Raw genomic sequence first — 22,979 nt, forward strand, 5'->3', positions numbered from 1 at the left:
CCTGCACCAGTCAAGCCAGATGGGTACTACAGGGTCCCTGACTCTCATAAATTTCTTTATAAAAAACCCCGCTGCTGACCCAGAAACAATTTCTCAGGGTCCCAAAGGGGTCAAGGTTTCCACTGCAAAAATCCCTGTTCCCTCTGATAGGGATTCTAGAGCACTGGCTAGATGGGGGCAAAAATTTACACTTCTGCTACTTTAGCTGTAAGGGCTTTAAACTGCCAGTTTCACATGCTTAAATATCAACAATACCCAATGTCTTTGCTAAAACAGAAAATGCTTGCAAGCTCAGAATGTCCTGACAGTAAGGAAATGCAGGATTTATTGCATGCAGCTGAACAAGTGGGAAAGCATACTCTGCAATGTGGTTTTGATTCATTAGAGGCTTCTTGCAGAGCCGCAGTTACAGGTTCTGTCATTCGAAGGCATGCTTGGTTAAAAGAACAAAGTTTACCTGATCATGTTAAAGCAAAATTATTGGATGCTCCATTACAGCATTATACTTTGTTTGGTGTTAAGGCAGAAGAGGTGTTAAAGAAAATGGAGGATAAAGCAAAGTCAATGCAGACAGTAAAGGATTTCTTACAGGTTCAGCCACCTAGATTTAGCAGGAACTGGCCTTCTAAAAATTGGTCCTTTCCAGTGTCAGACAGGTCACAAAGAGGCAGATACAGACGCCCAAGAGGCAGATCTCAGCCCCAAGGCTCATACAGACCTAAACAATGGGGTGCTTCAGCCCCCAAAGGCGGAGAAGACAAATCACAACCTTATAGGAAACAGTCCCAATGACTTCCCTCTACAAATGCCAAGCATTTACCTTTTGGCAGCTCCCTTAGGGGGTAACCTAGCACTTTTCTCACAGAATTGACACACGATCACCCAGGACAAACGGGTATTGAATATTGTTTCTCAGGGTTACAGGTTCCACTTGCACACCCTACCAAGGCCAAAAGGTATGCCAGACCTGCCACAAAATCAATGGGCAGAGGCACAAAAACAAATTTCTGCTCTCATGGACATGAGAGCTATTCAAAAAGTACCACAGCAAGAACAGGGGCAAGGATTTTACTCAAGACTTTTCTTGGTACCCAGAAAGGACAAAGCCTGGAGACCAATACTAGACCTGTCAATTCTAAATACTTTCCTGGATGTTCCAAAATTCAAAATGTTGACACTGCAGCAACCTCTACCCATGCTGGGCAAGAAGGCTTGGCTAGTTACTTTGGACCTCAAAGAGGCATACCTGCATGTCCCAATCAGACATTCTTGCAGAAGATGCCTCCGATTCATAGCTGGCTCAATGCATTACCAATTCTCTGCACTGCCCTTTGGCTTATCTACTGCGCCCAGGGTCTTCACAAAATGCCTGGCACCAGTAATTGCATTTTGCAGACAAAAAGGAATTCAAATATATCCCTAATTGAACGACTGCCTTATTCAAGCAGAGAGCAAGGAGATTCTACTACAGCATCTGGCGTTTGTAAAAAGATTACTAATTTGCCTAGGGTACACAGTAAACGAAAATAAATCAAAACTAGTGCCCTCTCAAGAGATAATATTCCTGGGTGCAAGCTTAAATACAACTGCCCAGATGGCTTATCTCATGCCAGACAAGCAAAGGCAACTGACTCATTACTTTCAAATGATGGCAACAAAGACCCAGCTACCTGCAAGAAAAATTCTGCAAGCTTTGGGCTTCATGGCATCCTGCATCCTGCTAATTCCATATGCAAGACTGCATATGAGGAAGCTACAATGGTATCTAAAAAGTGTTTGGACTCAACATTGCCACAGCTTAGAAACAATAATAACTCTTATTCCTTGCCTGCAACATGAGTTTCGATGGTGGGCACTGGCCTGTCACCACAACAAGGGACAGCCTTTCACTTTACCCACAGCCAGGCAGACACTAACAACAGATGCATCGGATTATGCCTGGGGGGCACACATGGCAGGAAAATGTATTCAGGGCTTGTGGCCTGCGGACCAAATGCATCTTCACATCAATCAAAAAGCGGTGCTAGCTGTACAGAATGCCCTGACAGCCTTCGAGGATCTACTACATCCAGGACAACTATTACTAAAGATGGACAATACTACAGTTATGTGGTACATAAACAAGCAAGGGGCACACATTCCTACCCCTCTGCAGGCAAGCCATGACTTTGTGGAACACAGCACTGACTTACCAAGTACATCTACAGGCACAATTCCTGCCAGGAAAGAAAAATACTCTGGTAGACTATCTAAGCAGATACCTCATGGACCCTCACTAGTGGAAACTAAATCCACAGGTCTTCAGCATGATAATAAGGAAATGGGGATGCCCAGACATAGATCTTGTTGCCTCCCCTCACAACTGCCAGCTACAGAGATTCTGCACAAGGACTTATCACTCACAAGCATGGAAAGTGGATGCTCTATCATTCAACTGGAAAACCCTAATAGTTTGCCTTTCCACCACTGCCTCTCCTTCCCAAGGTGCTCCTAAAAGTCAGACAAGAAGCCAGAAATGATTCTGATTGCCCCAGACTGGCCACGCCAGCACTGGTACCCAATCCTAAAGAGCTTGTCTCAAGGCCTAACCTGGACTTTACCTCAAATTCCTCATCATCTGACTCAACAAAACAACCAGATCCTGCACAGCCAACTCAGAACCTTAAATCTGGCTGCATGGCAGATAATATAGCCACTCAGAACACACCTCTCTCTAAAGCTGTTATGGATGTCATTTTGGAAGCCAGGAGGCCCAGCACCAGGAAATCTTATGCAGAAAAATGGAAGAGATTCTGTGCTTGGAACCAGGCACAAGGACTTGAATCACTTGTTCCAAATATTCCTCAGATTTTACAATACCTAACTGAGATGCTGGGCAAAGGCCTATCCTTCTCATCAATTAAGATCCATGCCTCTGCCATTTCAGCTCATTACAATACAGAACCTCCTATTTTCTCTCATCCGCTGCTAAGACAGTACCTCAGAGGGGCAAAAAACATAAGACCCCCAAGGAGAGCACCGATACCTACATGGGACCTCAACTTTGTCTTAGAAAAGCTCACACTGCCTCCTTTTGAGCCAGCCAATACAGCTGATATAAAATTCTTATCATGGAAAACTGCTCTGCTCCTAGCAATAACTTCAGTAAGAAGAGTCTCAGAGTTACAGGCATTAATGGCAGTGGAACCTTTTATCATTTTTCATCCGGACAGGGTTTCTCTAAGGACAAACCCAACATTTATGCCAAAGGTAGTATCCAGTGTGGCTCTTAACCAAACCAGTCATTTGCCAACATTTTATCCAAATCCCCAGAATAAAGGGGAGAGACTTCTGCACTCCTTGGACATACACAGGCAGCTATGCTTCTACTTGGACAAAACAAAAGCTTTCAGAAAACTGAGCAACTGTTTCTAGCATATGCTGCAGGATCACAAGGAAAGGCTATCTCAAAGCAGACTATTTCAAAATGTATAGGACACTGTATTCGTTTCTGCTATGCACAGCATGGCAAGTCAGTGCCTAAAAATATTAGGCCACATTCTACCAGGGCAGCAGCCTTTCTCAGAGGAATACCAGCCAAGGAAATTTTGGAGGCTGCAACTTGGAGTTAGTGCACACTTTTACCAAGCATTATCACTTACCACTACTCTAAATCCAGAGCAGGCTTTGCCACTGCAGTTCTGCAGGGCCTCATAGCCACTCCTAATCCTATTTAGACCCAGTCGCCCTACCTCAGCTTTGGGATTCAACCCAAGTGTAATGACTGCAACAGCGAAACACGATGAACATAGTACAGTTGTGTACCTACCATAAATGTAGATGTTCAAGTGTATTCACTGTTGCAGACCAGGTTACCCACCCTCCAACCCCCTTTTTTTGCTGGTACTTATCTATACTTCTCTATCTTATACAACCTATGTGTTGCATTTGCTTGTAGATGAAGGTATTGTTTTTATTTTACTGTATGTTTTTATAAGCAATATGTATTGCCTACCGTCTTGGGGGCACCTGACATCTGGGGCAAAAAAAACTGAAGAAAATGGCGTCTGCTGCATCTTAAATACTCCTGGTGCACTGACGTCAGGGAAGAGGCGACAGCAACTGACACTGGACCAGGACTTTGGAATTCAGGCCGACTGCAGGTAGCCTGCCAGCAGGATAACCCAAGTGTAATGACTGCAACAGTGAATACACTCGAACATCTACATTTATGGTAGGTACACAACTGTACTTTTCATATGCTCAAGTATCAACAACATGCTATGGGATTACTGAAACAGAAAATGATGATTTCTGAATGTGCCGAAAATAAAGAATTTCAGGAATTATTGCATGCAACAGAACAAGTTGGAAAGCATACTTTGCAATGTGGTTTTGATTCCTTAGAGGCCTCCTGCAGGGCTGCAGTTACTGGATCTGTGATTAGGAGGCATGCCTGGCTAAAAAGAGCAAAATCTGCCTGATCATGTTAAAGCTAAATTGCTAGATGCAACTTTACAGCATGATACTCTGGTATTAAGGCAGAAGAGGTTTTAAAGAAAATGTAAGACAAAGCTAAATCTATGCAAACTGTAAAAGACTTCATACAAGTGCAGCCACCAATATTCAGTAGACACCGGCCTACAAAAAAAATGGTCCTTTCCTGCGTCCGACAGAGCTCAACGGGGCAAATCTAGGCAACCTAAAGGTTCTAGATACCAGTCGCAGGATTCTTACAGGTCAAAGCAATAGGGTGCTTCTACCTCCAAATCTGGAGGAAATAAAGCGCAACCCTACAGTAAACGGTCTCAGTGACTTCCCTCTGCCATCACCAAGCACTTATATTTTGGCAGCCCCCTTAGGGGGAAAACTAGCACTTTATGCTCAAAATTGGCAGTTGATAACCCAGGACAAGTGGGTGTTAAACATAGTATCTCAGGGATACAGATTCCACTTCAACACTCTGCCAATTGCAAACGGTTGGCCAGATCTGCCAAAAAATCAATGGACAGAGGCACAGAAACAAGTTACGTCCGTCATGGACATGGGGGCTATCCAGCCAGTACCAGGACAGGAAAAAGGACAAGGGGTTTTATTCAAGACTGTTCTTGGTACCCAGAAAAGACAAGGCCTGGCGCCCAATACTGGATTTATCAATTCTGAACACACACCTGCACATTCCAAAATCCAAAATGCTAACTTTGCGGCAGCTTCTGCCCATGCTGGGCAAGAACGCTAGGCTGGAGACATTAGACCTAAAAGAGGCATACCTGCATATCGCAATAAGGGAACCGTGCAGAAGATACCGCAGTTTCAAGGCTGGCTTTATGCTTTACCAATTCTCTGCACTGCCCTTTGGCTTATCTACTGCGCCCAGGGTCTTTACAAAGTGCCTGGCACTAGTAATTGCATTTTGCAGACAAAGAAGCATACAAAACTATCCTTACTTGGATGACTGTCTCATTTCAAGCCGAGAACAAGGACATTCTTCTTCAGCATCTGGCGTTTGTGAAAAGGCTTCTTAAATGCCTAGGGTACACAATAAACAAAAATAAATCACAACTGGTACCCTCTCAAAAGATAACATTCCTGGGTGCAAGCTTGAATACAACTGCCAAGATGGCTTTCCTCACGTCAGACAAAGGCAACTGACTACTTACTTCAACCTGATGGCAACAAAAACCCAGTTATCTGCCAGACAAACTCTGCAGGCTTTGGGATTCATGGCATCCTGCATTCTACTGATTCCATATGCAAGACTGCATATGAGGAAACTACAGTGGTACCTAAAAAGTTTATGGAGTCAACATTGTCACAGTCTGGAAACTATGATTCCTCTTATTCCCTGCCTACAACAGGAGTTTCTTTGGTGGGCAAAGGCATGTCAGCAAAACATGGGACGGGCTTTCACTCTAATCCCTGTCAGCCAAACCTTAACAGATGCATTAGATTATGCATGGGGACCCCACGTGGCGGGAAGATGCATTTAGGGCATATGGACCCCAAAACAAATGCATCTGCATATCAACCAAAAAGAGATGTTAGCTGTTCAAAATGCCCTGACAGCCTTCAAGGACATACTTCATCCAGGACAACTACTAATAGATGGACAACACCACGGTTATGTGGTACATAAACAAGCAGGGGGGCACGCACTCATACCCCCTTTGCAGACTAGCCATGGCACTGTGGAACACAGCCTTGACTTACGAAGTACATCTTCAAGCTCAATTCCTGCCAGGAAAGCAAAATACTCTGGCAGACGATTTAAGCAGAAACCTTATGGACCCTCATGAGTGGAAACTAGATCCACAAGTCTTCACCATGATAACAAAGAAATAGGGGAGCCCGGACATAGACCTATTTGCCTCTCCTCGGAATTATCAACTGGAAAAATTCTGCACAAGGACTTATCACAGACGAGCATGGAAAGTGGACGCCCTGTCCTTCAGTTGGTAAAACCTATCAGTTTGTCTTCCACTTCTGCCTCTTCTTCCCAAGGTCCTACTAAAAGTCAGACAAGAAAAAACAAAGATGATACTAATTGCCCCGGACTGGCCCCGCCAATACTGGTACCCAATCCTAAGGAATATGTCTCGATTCCCAGCTTGGTATTTGCCTCAAATACCTCACTTACTGTCCCAGCAAAGCAATCAGATCCTGCACAATCAGCTCCAAACACTGAACCTGGCAGCATGGCTGATCATGTAGTTATTAAAACACCTCAGTAAAGCTGTGATGGATGTCATTTTGGAAGCCAGAAAGCCTGATACTAGAAAATCTTATGCTGATAAATGGAAGAGATTCTGTGCTTGGAAACAAGCACAAGCAACTGACACAGCAGAGCGAAATACTACTCAGATTTTACAATACTTGACTGAGATGCTTGACAAAGGCCTATCTTTTTCATCAATAAAAATCCTTGCCTCTGCCATCTCGACTCATTACAACACAGAGCCACCAATCTTTTCTCATCCTTTACTAAAGCAGTATCTTAGAGGGGCCAAAAATTTAAGGCCTCCCAGAAGATCACCAATTCCTGCATGGGACCTCAATTATGTGTTGGAAAAGCTCACCCTGCCTCCATTTGAACCAGCTGCTACTGCAGATCTAAAGTCCTTATGGAAAGCAGCTCTGCTCCTGGCAATTACTTCAGCAAGAAGAGTCTCCGAGCTACAGGCCCTCATGGCTGTGGAGCCTTTTATCATTTTTCACCCAGACAGGGTGTCCCTGAGGACCAATCCTTCATTTATGCCTAAGGTGGTTTCCAGTGTGGCTCTTAACCAAACTATTCATCTGCCAACTTTTTATCCAAATCCACAGAACAAGGGGGAGCGGATTCTGCATTCCTTGGACGTACACAGACAACTAAGATTCTGTTTGAGCAGGACTAAAGCTCTAAGAAAAACTGAGCAGTTACTAGTGACATTTGCTGCAGGATCAGAGAGAAAGGCTATTTCAAAGCAGACTATTTCAAAGTGGATAAGCCACTGCATTCGTTTCTGCTACTTACACCATGGCAAACCGGTGCCCAAGGGCATTAGGTCTCATTCCACCAGGGCTGCAGCTACATCAGCAGCTTTTCTCAGAGGGATACCAACCAAAGACATTCTAGAGGCTGCTACTTGGAGTTCTGTTCACACTTACACAAAGCATTATCATTTGCCTCTCTACTGTAAGTCCAGGGCAAGCTTTTCCACTGCAGTTCTGCAGGGCCTTATAGCCGCCCCTAAGGAAGTTTAGCTCCAGCCTCCCATCCATAGCTTTGGGATTCTACCCAAATGTAATAACTGCAACAGTGAAACACGAAGAACATAGTACAGTTGTTTACACTTACCATAAATGTAGATGTTCGAATGTATTTACTGTTGCAGTCCAGGTTACCTGCCCGCCACCCCCCCCTTTTTTATTCTGGAGTTTCTCTTTCCTTCACTATCTTCTATAGCCTTTGTGGTGTATTTGCTTGTAGATGAAGGTAAAGTTTGTATTTTTGCATGTATATATTGCTTGTATATATATTTTTGCTACCCATTTGGGGGGCACCTGACATCTGGGGCAAGAAAAACTAAAGAAAATGGTGTTGGCTGCCTGTTTTATACCCCCGACGACCTGACGTCATGGAAGAGGAGACAGCAACCGACGCAGGACCCAAGACTTTGGAATTCAGGCCGACTGAGGCAACCTGCCAGCAGATTACCCAAATGTAATGACTGCAACAGTGATTACACTCTAGCATCTACATTTATGGTAAGTGTACACAACTGTACTTTTCTGCACTTGGACGACTGGCTCCTGACCCACCCATACCAGGCATCTACTTCTCCAAAACAGGGACGCCACTATTCAACTTTGTGCTCAATTAGGGATCTCCATAAATTGGGAAAAATCTGCATTATTGCACTCTCAATCTGTGAATTTTATAGGCGCAGAGGTAGACGCAGTGAACATGACAGCTCGTCTTCCCGCCCAATAGGGCACAAAATGTAATCTTTCAAATTCATCGTTTTCTCCTGTTGCAGAAGGTCAAAGCAAAGTGGGTTCTTCAGCTCCTCGGCACTATGGCATCCACCATCCTGTTAGTACCGTTGCACATGAGAGTTCTCCATTGGCTTCTGTTTTCCTAGTGGTCCTTCCAATGTCTTCCGCTGAATCACCCTATTCTGCTGATGGAATCATGCAAGGAGGACCTCCCTTTGGTGGATAGCACCCAACCAGTTGATGGGCGCCGCCTTTGTTCCTGCCCAACCTGTTGACACTGTGACCATGGATGCCTCCCAGATCGGGTGGGGGGGCATTATCTCGGCAGGACTAATCAAGGCACATGGCAAGAACACGAGGCTCACCTGCATATCAGTGTTCTGGAGATGAGGGCGGTGCTCCTGGCGTTGCAAGCACTTCAAGACCTTCTTCCTCTAGGGACTATTGCGATACAGACAGACAACATATCAGTAGTTTGGTACATCAACAAGCAGGGCAGTACCAGATCTTACCCACTCTGTCGAGAGGCCTTGCAAGTTTGGGCGTGGGCGATTTCTTCCCATCAATTTCTGGTAGCAGCACACATTCCAGGGACGACCAACGTGATAGCTGACAAGCTCAGCCGGGTAATCCTACTGCCTCACGAGTGGTCTCTGAAACATGAAACAGCGGAACAGATTTTCCGCAAATGGGGGCAGCCTTGCTGCGACCTTTTTGCCAGTCCAGTCAATGCCAAATGCAGCAGCTATTTTTCCCTCATTCCCCCTCTGGGGGAGACGCCCAGAGACGCTCTAGCTCACGTTTGGCCCCTGGGTCTTTTGTATGCTTTTCCTCCATTTCCTCTGATTTCCAAAGTTATTCAGAAAGCCAGACTGCTGGGATGCAAGTTAATCCTCATTGCTCCTTACTGGCCTCGTCAGGTTTGGTTCCCCTTCCTCGAGCCTCTTCTCCTGGACGATCCTTGGATTCTGGACTCAGCTCCAGATCTGTTGACTCACATGTCAGGTTCACTACATCCCTCAATCCACACCTTAACAGTGTGGTTGCTCCAGTTCCATCCCTAGTCAGGCTTCACGATGTATCTGTCACATCCTTATGTCCTCCCATAAACCTTCAACTAGGAGACTATATGGCAGTAAATGGAAAAGATTTTCTGTTTAGGCACAGAAAATGAATGTAGATCCCTACACTGCTTCTATCCCTGTGATTTTGGAATTTCTCTCAGAGCTTTTTCAGCAAGGATCTGCCGCTGCCACTATCAGAGTTCAGTTGGCAGCTATTTCTCATTTCCATTTAGGATTTCCAGACACCAATTTAATGTCTCATAAGCTATGCAAGACCTTTTTGAAAGGAGCCACTCTGTTGAGGCCACCTCTCCAAGAACCTGTGGCTTCTTGAGATTTAAATTTTGTGTTGTCCAAATTGACCTTTTCCCTGTTTGAACCTTCTCACTCATCCTCATTGAACCTTCCCACTCATCCTCACTGAAATTTTTGTCTTGGAAGACTTTGTTTTTGGTGGCTATCACATCAGCTAGACTGGTATCGGAGTTACAAGCCTTATCTGTTCAGCCACCTTATTTGATCTTTCATAAAGACAGGGTCTCACTGCGTACTAACCCCCTCCTTTGTCCCCAGAGTTTGTTCTCACGCCATCTTAAATCAATCCATAGAACTCCCAGTTTTCTTCCCTAATCACTGTAATGCAAATGAATGTCTGTTTCATCAGCTAGACATTCATAGACAACTACATTTTTATTTGCATCGGACCAAGGAGTTTAGGAAATCAGATCAACTATTCATTTCCTTTTCTGAATCCAGATTGGGCTTACCAGTTTCTAAAGTGACGCTATCTAATTGGATTTCCAGTTGGATAGCCTTTGTCTACAATTCGGAGGCAGACCTTTACCCTTCAAGATCAAGGCTCATTCTACTAGGTCTCCATCTACCTCTGCAGCCTTTCAAGCCAGGGTCCCACTTGATATTTGTGCAGCAGCTACATGGGCTACCCCTCACACTTTTATTACACATGACAAATTGGATTTAGCTTCCAGGGGTAGAGCATCTTTTGGTGCCACGATGCTCAGGAGTATTTTCCAGTGAGCCACCCAAGAATAAGGCACTAGGGATGCTGTCCCATATGTAAAAATGAAGGTGAGATTGGACTACACAACATAAAGAAGTTATGTACTCACCATAACATTCCATGTTGGTAGTCCATCTCATCCCATCCTTCATTTTTACCAACCCGCCCTCCTGCCCCCATCCTGGAAGAATCTGGAGATATTAATATTTTGGTTATCTTTGGTTGGGGACCCTTTAGTATTGGTTTGTCTGTTATGGTTATTTCTTCTAGTGAGCAGCAAACAAGATCTAGGGTTTGTACTGGTGCACTATGGGATACCTGCTTAGCCACGAGCCAACCAGATGTCTTTGAGCTTATAAATCGGCCGAGTCGGAGCTGAGGATCTGCTCCGAACCCATACGTAAAAATGAAGGGCGAGTTGGGCTACCAACATGGAACGTTATGGTGAGTACATAACTTTTTTTCCCTGCATTGGCTACCCTTCAGTCCATTTCAGATTCATCCTTGGGGCTCATCTTCCAAGCAGCTGAATGTACCTCACGATTGACAGGTTGAGGCATTTCCATCAGGAGACATGCCTGGATGCTCTTGTGTGACGTTGTGGCACCTTTCAAATCTTTCTTCATCAGTGGTTCTTTTGAAAGAAGTTCTTTATTTGGCCCCAACGTAATAGGTGTGAGCAGGAAGGAAAAACCCATTCAGCTGTGAGCGTACGTTTTTCAAAACCTCAGTGGACTTTTTCTAGGATGGAAAATGTGGTTCCAAAAATTCCAGGGTCCCTTCCAAGATTCACATGGAGACAGTTCCCTCAGGGGTAGAAGGGGAACTCTAATGGAGGATCCTATCTCAGTGGCAGAAGTGGTCCGCAGAATCAAGTATCTGGGAATACTTTCTCTGGCAGTTCCTATCAGCGCTCTGAAAAGGAGGCCCAGCTATGCATCTCTGGAGGCAGTCTGTCATCTATCCCGGCATCAGAGAGCGTGGCTAGAAATTGCAAAAGATTCATGGGTGTGAAGGATAAATATAGCTCTGCCTTTTGGTCCCACCACAGCCCCCCAGGGGGTTTACTAAGTGTAAGGCTGTAGTAGCAGCTCCTGTGAGACTGCAGGGATTCTGAGTGTTTCCATATTTGGATGACTGGCTCATAACATCTTCAGCCAGGCATCATGTGATTCAAGCTTGAGACGTACTCCACTTGTACCCTCATCTGGGGATTTCGATCATTTGCAACAAATCTCATCTCAAACCAACACAAAAATTGGAGTTCATCTGAGTCTTGCTTAATGCAGTCACACAAACAGCCTCCCCCTCTCTGTCCAGAGTTCAGACTATTCAGTTCCAGGTCAAAAAGATCATTCAAAACTCTTCTCTTTCAGTAATCGATCCTCCAAGCTTTGGGATCGATGTCTGTGGCAGTCATTCTGATACCGTTGGCAAGGTACCATATGAGAGTTCTTCACTGGACACTTGCAACTCAATGATCCATTGTCCATCAACCATTATCCAGTCAAGTCAAATTGACACAAGCTTGCAAAAATTATCTTCTGTGGTGGATACACTCCAGTCAAGCAAACAAGGGTTGTCCCTTTGTTCTCCCACAACCCAAAGCAATAGTGACCACATACATGATTAAATTTCATGAAATTAGTACTGTTTCAGTCTCTGATGTTAGCCAAAAGTGCTCTTGGCAGCACCTGCAATATGCCCCGAATTGACTACTTCTGCACTTCATGTGGAGTGTTACATGTATTGGTGGCATATCTAAATTCAACTGTAAATTAGTTTTTGTGAGACCCATTGCTTGTACTAGTATTGAAAATGTCTTGAGCATCTTTTTTCCACATTGCTCTTGTTTCTGCCTGCAAATTCTGATACTTTGTCTTTGTGTTTCTCTCCCTCACATTGTAATCATTGGGTGTAGCAATTTCAATGATCAATGCTACTTTTGTTACTAGTGTGGCACATTGGTTGCTTTGGTGTTTGGATGTTGTGTACTTGAAATTCTTTAACTTCTGCCAGTTGTAAAACAATTCTGAACATATTTCAAACCATTTTCTGTGATAATAGCAGTTTGGCAAAGTTTAGTAATGTGGGGACATACTTACATACTTAAACTTTAAATGCTTATTGTGATACATTATCCAGTACTGTCAGTTCATTATTCTGGCTGATGTTCTCTCCTGTGGCTTGATGCATCCTAACTCTAGTACCCCACCCCTATCAAATCCAGTTTCACCTAAAAAGAAAAAAAACAAAACAAAAATATTCCCCAGGCTACAATTAATGATTCTGACAGGGTCACTGCTTGGCCAGCAGACCACTTACCTTTTTCCCCACCCCCCTCTCGTGTAGCTTTAGCAGCCACTGTGGAACAGGGTTAGCCACATCCTCTGAGGTTGTTCCAGTACCTGGGGCAGGTATAGGAGAACTAAACCCTTTAGGTGCAGGAGTAGTCCTTGCAAGACGTAATCCTCTGTCCACTGATATTTTATCTAGTTGTGAAGTTCACAAGAAAAAGAAACATAAGCTTCATCATACAACTGATAATTGGATTGTAGCTGTTTATAAGGCTGATGTGGTTTTCTTGGCTGAGTATTCTGCAAACTGCTAATACGATGGCTGTGTTACCATACATGGCCATAGTGCTAGTTTGGCTGGAGACCTTTCTGTTGCAGAGTGTGATGAGGAATCTGATGACACTGAATCCAGTCACTCATTCTTTAGAAGGTGAACCTGAGCTCAAGTCCAAACAAGCGCTCACTTTTCCTCAGATGATTGCAAGATTTAGTGATGTTTTTGCTTGAGAGCAGTCTGGGAATCACCCCAGACTTAGGCAGGTTATGTGACCTTATAGAGTATGAGATGCACAGTTATGTGACCATCACCCTCTCTTACTGCCTTGCAAGATGTTTGTAAAGCTGTATGAAGGACATTAGTATCTATTCCAGAAGTCCTTAAAAAACTCTCAAGAAGATTTAAGGTCTCCTTTGGTATGGTAGAGATCTCTTCTCCAGTAAAATAGAAAATGTCTCAGTAGCAGAGTGGAGGGAAAGCACTAGATCTCGACCAGAGTATTCACTATATTAGTAGAGTGAGCACTTTCATCCAATATGGACTTCATCAGAATGCCACTGTAAATCACAAATTCAGTTAAATACATCCAACAATTAAAATTCTTTCCAAATCATTAGCCCGTTATTTTGCATCAACCTGACATCATACCCTTTCCCATGCTAAGCATTCCATACTAAAAAAGTACAGAATAAATATAAAAATGAAAAAAATGTAAATGTCATGTTAAAAACGCATCTTATTTACACCTACAAGTGTGTTGGAATATTATTGTATGATTTATACCAAAAATTATTTTAAAAATGTATACATTGCAGTGACAATTCTCTTTAAAACAAACTAATATAATTTTGCTGCCCTCATATCAATACTGAGACCAAGGATAGCTAGCTATTCAGACCAGGTAATGACCCTATGTTCAACTGCAGCTGCCAGATTAATTCTGGATATTCCAACCAAGTCTCCCGTTGACCACCCCTTGAGTTGTGTTCCAGCTCCCAAAATAAAAACTTTCCTTACATAAGAAACAGATGTGTATAAAGGGCTTTGATATCCCTTCTACCTGTATCATAATAGAGTTCATACACTCTCTAGACTTTAAACACCTTTCCATTTTCCCTATTTAGTGGTGTGAACACTTTTGGTAGTAGGCAAGGTAAACACCACCCTTGGACATACAATTGTAATATTTTGTTCCCTTGAAAGGGTCTCAATAGTAGGCAATTTTAATTCTGCACAGTGGGCCATGTATTTACATTGGCTACACATGCCACATCTGTAAGTGCTCATCATTCTGTTAGTAGTAGAAAGTCATGTGGTTTTCCCCTTAGGTTTATTCTTAAAGCTGTCTTTTGTGTTATGTCCCCTTTTATAACTAAATATGTGGAGTTCTGAGATCACTTCCAAGCTGTTAGGCATTTTTAAAAAGATATCCCAATATTTTAAAATTATTTTCTGGATATCTTTAGTATTCTGATTGTATTTCAGAGTAAGAGTTTTGTTATAATTCATTACTCTTACATTTGCACTACCACTAAGGGGACCACCAGCTTCTTTGATCGTGCCAGTATTTCTCAGCACCAACTCCTCAAACTCTGTAATGTTACCACGTAATAGCAGGGTATGTTTTCAGTCCTGAAGCTTTCCATCTGAAGGTATGCTCATCCAATCAGCTGCCACTGGAAGAGAGGAAAGGAGGACCGTGAGCTTCTGAAAGCTGTCCAGTATTGGGTTAACTTGGCAGATAACCAAAAGTGCCACTGAGGCATTGAAAAATTTGAACAACTTCTGCTACAGGTAAGTAGGACTTGTGCAGCTGAACTTTGTTGGTATAACCTGTGATTAATGTAGTTGCGCACACAGTCTGCATGCATGCTATTAAGGTAACCATGGCCATAAGATGTTGACATGGTGCTCTAGAAGGAGCATTCAGTACAACAGCCATAGGAGCACTCACTATCAAAATGTAGTACCTGCCAGATGATGTGATAGGGCAGCTGTCTGGGTAAGAGTCTGCTGTTTCTTTCTGCACCAGGATATCTTCAGGAAACTTGCTGAAAAAGTTAAGATTATGGAAACACAGAAACAGATGTTTTTTCAGCTATCTCTAGGTATAGCAGGACCATCTCTTCTGAATAGTGATTCTTCTACTGTCACGAAATCAGGCAAGATGGATGAATGTGTTTGAAAACAGAAAGTGGCAGGTCAGATTAAACACATACATGCATTCTAGGAACATATTTTAAAACTGAGTGTTTTTTTAACTTGGTTTGGTTGTGTTATCGCCCTTTCATCCCGTTTAGCAGTTTGGCTATGGATAAGCTTATTGGAGAGCTGAGTGAGCTGGTAGCTATATTAAAACAGTAAGCGTTTGGTGCTGCTGCTGCTGTGGGTGGAACCAGTCTAACATCGAGCCAGATGGCGCTATTTATATTGCACACTCCTTGCAACAATTGTCAAGTGTCTGGGAATGACTTAGAAGTGAGTAACAGACTGATTGATTAATTCAACAGTGAATGTAAGATCAACAATGAATGTAAGATCAAATGAAGTTCATTCAATGGTGTCAGATTTTCGATCAATGCTACTTATGCCTGAAATGTCGTTTTCAACTTCCCCTGCAAGGAATGAAGGGCTTGGTACATTCCAGGAGCAGTTGAATGCTTTTGAGAAGTTAACCAGGAAGCTGAAAAACGTTCAAATGGACAGTTTATTTTTAAAAAGATCATTAGAGCTAGAAGATATTCCCAAGGGCTTAAGGATATGGAAATTTAAAAGACTCTGTAATGTACCTAGAACTGTTGGAGTTGTTTGACCAAACTGGAATGGACATGATGAGGATTATAATCAAAGAAAATGAGCGTAAGTTGTTTGATATTGAGAAACAGCTTACAGAATTAAATGACAGTATTACAAGCGATATTTTATTTGACTGTAATAGATCTCGCTATAACAAAATAATTTTAGAGGCAGATAAACTTGTTAAAACCAGCTTAGAGAGAAAACAGAGGAAGCTTTTAAGAGACGCTAATGACTATGTGAACAATACTTTGGATCCATTGCCTGTTACAACTGATTTTTTTAATGAATTTAATGACACTGTGCAAAATAGTAAGAATGGAAAGAATAATGTGAATACTAATAAGAGAATAAATACTACTAGAGAAGAACATTTTTAGTGGAGGCGCCACCTTTGAGGAGATCTCAGAGGTTACAGAACAAGAAACAGGGGCAGCAAGGTTACCGGAATCAAACCAAGAACTGGTACCCACCCCAACAGTTTGTAAGGAGGAACAGTGTGAGACCATAGGGAAAGATATATTAGCGACGGACATTTTTAATAATTATTCTGGATAAGACAATATTGTGTTGTCTGTGACTAACATTGATGTTTTTTCAGTTTGCAATTTTTCTGATTTTGTTATTGAGGACTCTCACATGAGCTTGTTAAGAAAAGGCTTTTCATTTGATATAAATTTCAAAGTTGATATAGCAAAAGTGCTTAACCTCAAGCTGTATACTAGGCAATTAAATTTGGCCATGTTTTTTTCTACTAGAAACAGTGATAATGTAGTTAGAACTGATTTGATTAAAAGGAGAAGCACATTCATGCCACCTGTAAACTCAGCAATAGAGCAGTTTGAAAAGATTTGTGAAAGAAATGTAAGATGTTGAAAACTTAGGTAATAAAAGAAGACAATATATCGGAGAATGAAAAGAAGTTTTTGAACAATTTACGTGAGCTAACAGAGTATAGATTTATGAAACCTGACAAAGGTGGGGGGTTGTTATAATGATTCAAGTGGATTATGCAGGAAAAATGCTAGATCTTTTGAATGACCAAAGCACATATGAGTTCTGAAGTTCTTTTTCAGTAGTCCCACTGAAACAGTATGTCATAAAGAGACTTCCTTTGAGCCCTGGGGTGCAAGGCTTCTATCATTTTGATGGCATCCTTGGTCAAGCTACACATGAGGAAAATCCTGTGGTACCTGAAGAACATGCTAGAACAGTGTAGTTACTACCACCCCCCACCCCCAGAGAAAAAGATGCCAGCGATCCCATGTATTGAAAATTAGTTTGCTGGGTGAGCATCACCAATCATAGTGAACACAAGGATGCCTTTCCTGCCCTTACATACAAGCAGTGATTAGCTGTAGGTGCATCAGAGCTTTGAGTGCTTCCACCCACTACCTTAAGATGCAGGGTGTTAAAAACCGAAGACTATTGGAAGTGTATTACTGTTAAGGAGATGGTGGCTATAGTTCTAGCCCACAAGCTCTTCCAAATGACCTGGACACCAGAAGTCCTGCAACTCAGTACCCCTCCTGCAGGCTAACTCTACAGCCCTGCGTTTTAGCCTCCTAATTTTAGATGTCTGTTAGGGCGTCTTACATCCCTTTAGATCTGAACTAGGTGGCAGACACTTTCTGCTAGTCCTTAGACTGTAGCTATAATTGGCAGCTGGAGAAATCTATCTAATGATAACCATGCAGTGAGGTGTACCAGAGATCTGTTTGTTTTTCTAGAAAATCACCAGCTTCACAATTTTGTATGAGCATTCCCTCTGGGTAGGTTTGGGCAATATATACCATTTCTGTTCCCTGGACAGTGCTGTTTTGCATGCCTACCTTCCTCTTCTGTTGCCAGGCTTCTGCAGAGCGTAAGACAGGGGTCAGAGTTGATCCTACTAGCCAAGGCAGCACTGGTCTTCCATGCAGATTCAGCTAAGCAGAAAGCTTCCCTTTACCCTGCCTTAGCATGTCATCCTGCCTGGTACACCCAAAACTCCAAAATTCACACTGGCTGCATAACTTGTGCTCCGACTTCTTTCATGCACCTTATTTTGCTGAGGATGTTTTCCCAGTTAGAAAATTAGCCAGGAAAGTTAATACTAGGAAGGCTTACCTTGACTAAGTGGACTAGATCCTTTATTTTCTGCAACGGTATGAACTAGGACTGCAGCTCTCAGGAGTCATGTTATACTTGTAAGATCTATTTACAGCAGGGCTGGCCTTTTCTTCCATTAGTGTTTATCCACTCTGTCTTCACGTAGTCCCCATCTGGTAAACTGTAGTTCAGTTAAGTTCTTAAGGAGCAACTGCACCCTTTTGCCAGGGAGGGTTGTCTCCACTCCATGGGACAAAAATGTTTTATTACAGAAGTTCACATTAAATCCTTTTGAGCCAGTGGCTGATTTGTTTTTCTCATGTCTAAACTGGGGAAACAATTTTCCTAGTGGCTTTCTCTTCATTTATAGGGGTCGTAGACTTGCAAACCCACATGTGTAAAGTGTAGTTTTACCGCCTTTCACAAAGACTGGTTAACCCAGAGGAATCCACTTCGGTACATGCCTAAAGTAGTTTGAGGTCTTCTGTAGTCAGACATTCCAGTTACCTATGTTGTATTTGAAGCCCAGAAACAATAGGGTAAGGCATTTTGCAATTCTTTTGTAGTTCATGGGTACCTCTGATATTGTATGGACAGAAGTAATGAAATCACACAAACAAGACAGTTACGTATGCCTTTTGTTCCAGGTAAACAAGGTAGCATGGTGACTTAAAACAATTTCCAAATGGTTGAGCAAGTGCATTTTATTTTTATGAGAAATGGAAAATCTTTGAAGGACTCTTTCAGGACCCATTCTGCCAGGGCAGCTGACATCTCAGTAGCTTTTTTCAGAAATGTCTGCTGAAATAATTTGTGAGGTATCTAATTGGTCTTCTGTGTAGATATTGTACACTGGGCATCCAGTCCTGGTGCATGGCAGGGTTTGTTACTGCAGTCTTGTAGAGCGTACTGTAGTACCTTTGGCACCCACAGTGAGGGGACTGAAGTGGTCTACTTTCCTTTCCAGTCTGGGTTTCGTCATCCTTTTTGATGCATTTCTTTTGCAGTCTGTCTGTATGTATTGAATTACACTGCAGTAGTGATCCATAGAGAACATGGAATGGTTGTGTGAGAACTTGCTTTAATAGTCTGTTAGAATAGAGTCACCATATGAGTACTAGCTCTCACTCACCTTTGAGCCTTGGTTTGTTGTTTTTTTGTTTGTTTTCTTTTGTTTGTTTTTGATTGTCATTTTTTCTCCCTAAGGCCCAGATGGGGAGACTCATTTCTGCCACATTCCTTCCACTCCTGTTACTCTTGATTACTTAAATTTCTTTGCTCCAGAGGGGTGGGCAGTATGGAAAGAAATTCTTGTGATTCAGATACCCCTTGGGATTTTTAGGATCTGCATTTGGAACTCTTCCTGTCTAGATTCTCCCTATGGTGGAACTGGAAAAAATACGGCCCTGCCATTCAGTGGTTAAATCTCCCTTTATTTTTACTAACAGAAAGAAAAAAAAGCTAAAGATGGTATAGACTGAAAGCTCTTTGTCCAGGACCGATGTCTGTGTCCTTTGATTGGCTTGGAAGAAGTCCACTGTGGGACATTTGAACAGCCATAGGAGTTGGGCCTGCTGAGTGAGCATCCACCAGTGGAAAATTCTCCTACATACTGAATTATACTACAGCAGTGCCCCAAGTATGGACACAGCTGTACTGACCTAATGCTTGATTTACTACAGAGAGTGGCTCTTAAGAATACACTTAAACTGAGTGCTTTTGTAGTTGTAGTGTACCCTTTATGTGGCATAACCCTTTAAGATTTAACCTCACAAATTGAATGTTTTCTTGTCTGCTGGTGGTACTTGTAAATGGAAAACCATAGGTTACTGTTACAAATGTCCGCACGTGTGAAGGTTTATCAGTGGTGTTCTTGAGAGGCAAGTTACCCAAAAAGTACATATTTATATGTATACTGTTCTCTTTGCTAATCATGATGTGAAGTTAGAAGTAATGTAGTGTTTCAGACTTATGAAATTGGTATTATATTGTACCCTCTCCCCTGAAAGAGAGATGCATACACCTCTCCAGACAGTGTTGTCTGTTAATTCAATTTGTATGTGGAGGTTGGTACCTCAACTTAGAATTTGCTGGGCAGGGATCAAGGGTGATATGCCAGCTGCCACTCAGAACTGACAATAGCCAAAATGCAGTTTGTTTTTATGATTGGAAATGCGTGTCCCAAACGTCAATCACTTCATTTTAAAAACCACGCAGTTAATTGATAAATATATACTGTCTTCAAAGCAGGTTAGGTGTGGGGGGTGTTGTAAAATCCATCATCTACTGCTGCAGTATCCAAGTACTGCATCATTGGCAAGGTAGAGGAACATTATTATTAAAGCTAGATGGTCGACTATTAAAGATGTCACTTCATTATCCTTCGTGAACAACTTTCTGGCTTGGTAGTCACTCACAGTTGCAACTTACATGCCTCAGATTACCACCTTTGTGCTAATTTGTTTCGAATAACTTTGTGCCAGACTGAAACATGTAAAAGTTAAACCTGTCTTTTCTGTTTCTTTGAAAGTGGGACATGTACTTGTTTTCACTGTTGTCTTAGTGGCATTACCTTGCTGACTTTTCTGTGCTTTCTTTCTCTCTTTGTCTCCCTATTTCCCTTTGCTTTATTGCTGTTTACCTGTAGGATGCCAAGAGCACCCCTTTGCTACCTCCTGACCTGTTAAAAAGTATCGCTGATTTTGATGAGGAGGAAGAACTGGCTTTTTCTAAACCTCATGATTTCTACCAGGCTCTGTCTGGCCCTCTTGGCACTGCTCCTGGAAGAAGCCTCTTTGTATGTATTTTTATTTTTAATCTATATTTCTCTGTTTCTGTCTTCTAACAACTTACTCTGCTGGCTAAAATCTTACCCCCATGCAGCCCTACTGTCATGGTGTGTTCATTTGTTGTGTTCTGAATGAACAGCTAAGGGTGCTTGAGTAATGAAAATTGGCAGTATTGCACTACTGCTTCAGAGCAGTCATTTGAACTCACTAAAGCTCACAAGCTTTGCACTACTGCTTCAGAGCAGTCATTTGAACTCACTAAAGCTCACAAGCTTTACTGAGCTCTGTGTGTGTTACCAGTCTTAATTTTCCTGAGGCAAGTTTCAGTTTTAGAAACTCCTGTATGTACAGACTAGTGCCACTGTAAGTCTGAAATGCAGAAATGTGCGCAAGTTGTCTTTTTTCAACAAAAATGTTTAAAACACTGATAGGGATACTGAGTTAGAGGTGGAAGGAAATACTTCATTTCTGGTGATAAATGTGAATGCTGCTCAACTCGTTTTCAAATAATGCTTGTGTATAAACTTCACTGTTAAAACAACCTCCCGTCTCAAAACACACACACAAGCACACCCTAGTTTTGCTGTGTTAAATGTGCAGATGATGTTGGATTTAATGTTTATAACTACTTTTTGCTCTTCCATCAGTGCTCTGTTGACTCTCGTCTCCCCATGAAGTGTCATGCTTTTTTCACTCATGCCATTAGTGCATTACACCTAGTTGCCAACATCCATGCCACTGAAATGGGCCTACAGTACCAACCTACTGACACATACTGGTTTGCTGTAATAATTTCTGGTTCAGAACCAAGCATGTACCAAGATTCTTGCATCCTTTGCTTGCTTGATTGACATCCATCAGGTGAAATGGCTCCTCCCTGAGTTGGTGAAGAGATGGTAACTACTCACTCCCTCCACACAGGCTGCTAACCATGGGTCATGATGATCATAGGCAAGACTTCACCTATGGGCCATGAGCTGAACACTTTCTGTTTACATTTTAGTATAATTTTGGAGAAGGCATGCTTCTGATTTGGGCATAGACTCCTAAATTACTTTAAATGGTGCTCTTAAAGCCTTGTGTAGCCAGCATGTGTTAGTGATATGTTCCTGTGTTACTATTTTTTTTGGTTCCTGTAACTCAAGTAATTAAATCAGTCAGTGATGCTGCTTTTGTGTTTCTATTAAATGCAGTATAATACTAGTGGAAATGTCATTCGTCCCTGTTCACAGTGGTAATGCCCTAAGGTTACTAAAGCACCCTTTGACCCTTAGTAAAGGGAAAGCAGGAGTCTAGTATCTTGGTTTTGGACAACGGCATTTGGTTGTAAAATGGATAGAGAGCATGGCTTTTTGGGGAGACAGATGTACAGTACACAAAGGAGGCAATGCCAGTGTCCTTACTATTTAGTACATGTTGTAACATGTCTGTGAAATATGTGCAGAATTAGTAGTGTTCTAAATAGACACTTTAGCTGTCAAGGTTCTGTACAGCTAGTATAGCTGTTGTCAGATAATTGGACAGCCAGCTTATACTAGCCCTTTAGTCCATTAGGAGATGTGGTCAGTCTCCAGAAACTGACCCAGAAGAAAATCTTTTTGATGGCTTGGAGTGTTGCCATCACTTGGAAAGATGTGTTGGTCACTTATATAGATAGACGTGAACTCAGCTTAGTGTGTGTTCTGTATACCTGTGCTTTCTTAGTTTTATGTTTTTGGAGAAAGTAGTACACTGGAAGTCGCGGGAAATTTCAAATCTGATGCTCATGCACAATGGCCCACATTTTGTCAGGTCTGTATAAACCAGTAAATCTACTGCTTTTATAAGTGAAGGTGTTTTCTTCTCAGTGCTGTTTAATGCATGGCTTTCTTGACCATTTTAAGGATTTCTGAGCAAAATAATTTTATCAGCCATTGCTTGAAATACAATACAGTCTTGCATTAAAATGTCCGTCACAGTCTTCAGTGTTCTGATAATCATGAAATTACGTTAAACTGAGCTGTTTCATTGTGACATGCTTAAATTACCGACTGTTTTCGTTGTTGATCTACACAGTGTTTACCTAACATAATCACTAGGATTTATCCAGGTGAAAAAACATACTTGCATATATCTATATCTATATATGTGTGTCTGTGTGGGTATGTATATATATGTTTGTATGTATATGTGTGTGTATATATGTGT

At 42.2% G+C, this 22,979-nt stretch overlaps 1 protein-coding gene across 3 annotated transcripts in view; it reads left to right on the top strand.

Annotated features, from left to right (window-relative positions):
• SMG7 (SMG7 nonsense mediated mRNA decay factor) overlaps positions 1-22,979 on the top strand; it is a 988,399-nt gene that overhangs the window by 655,874 nt on the left and 309,546 nt on the right. For 2 of the 3 annotated variants that reach the window (XM_044085293.1, XM_044085292.1), the window contains exon 18: positions 20,651-20,800. The exons of the other annotated variant lie outside the window; for it this stretch is intronic. In XM_044085293.1, the coding sequence (XP_043941228.1) occupies positions 20,651-20,800 (150 nt within the window). The remainder of the gene's footprint in view (positions 1-20,650; positions 20,801-22,979) is intronic. 3 annotated transcript variants of the gene reach the window in all.

The sequence above is a fragment of the Protopterus annectens genome, chromosome 10.part0 (genome assembly GCF_019279795.1).
Source record: "Protopterus annectens isolate FY-2018-M chromosome 10.part0, PAN1.0, whole genome shotgun sequence".
In the NCBI taxonomy this organism is placed as follows: Eukaryota; Metazoa; Chordata; order Ceratodontiformes; family Protopteridae; genus Protopterus; species Protopterus annectens.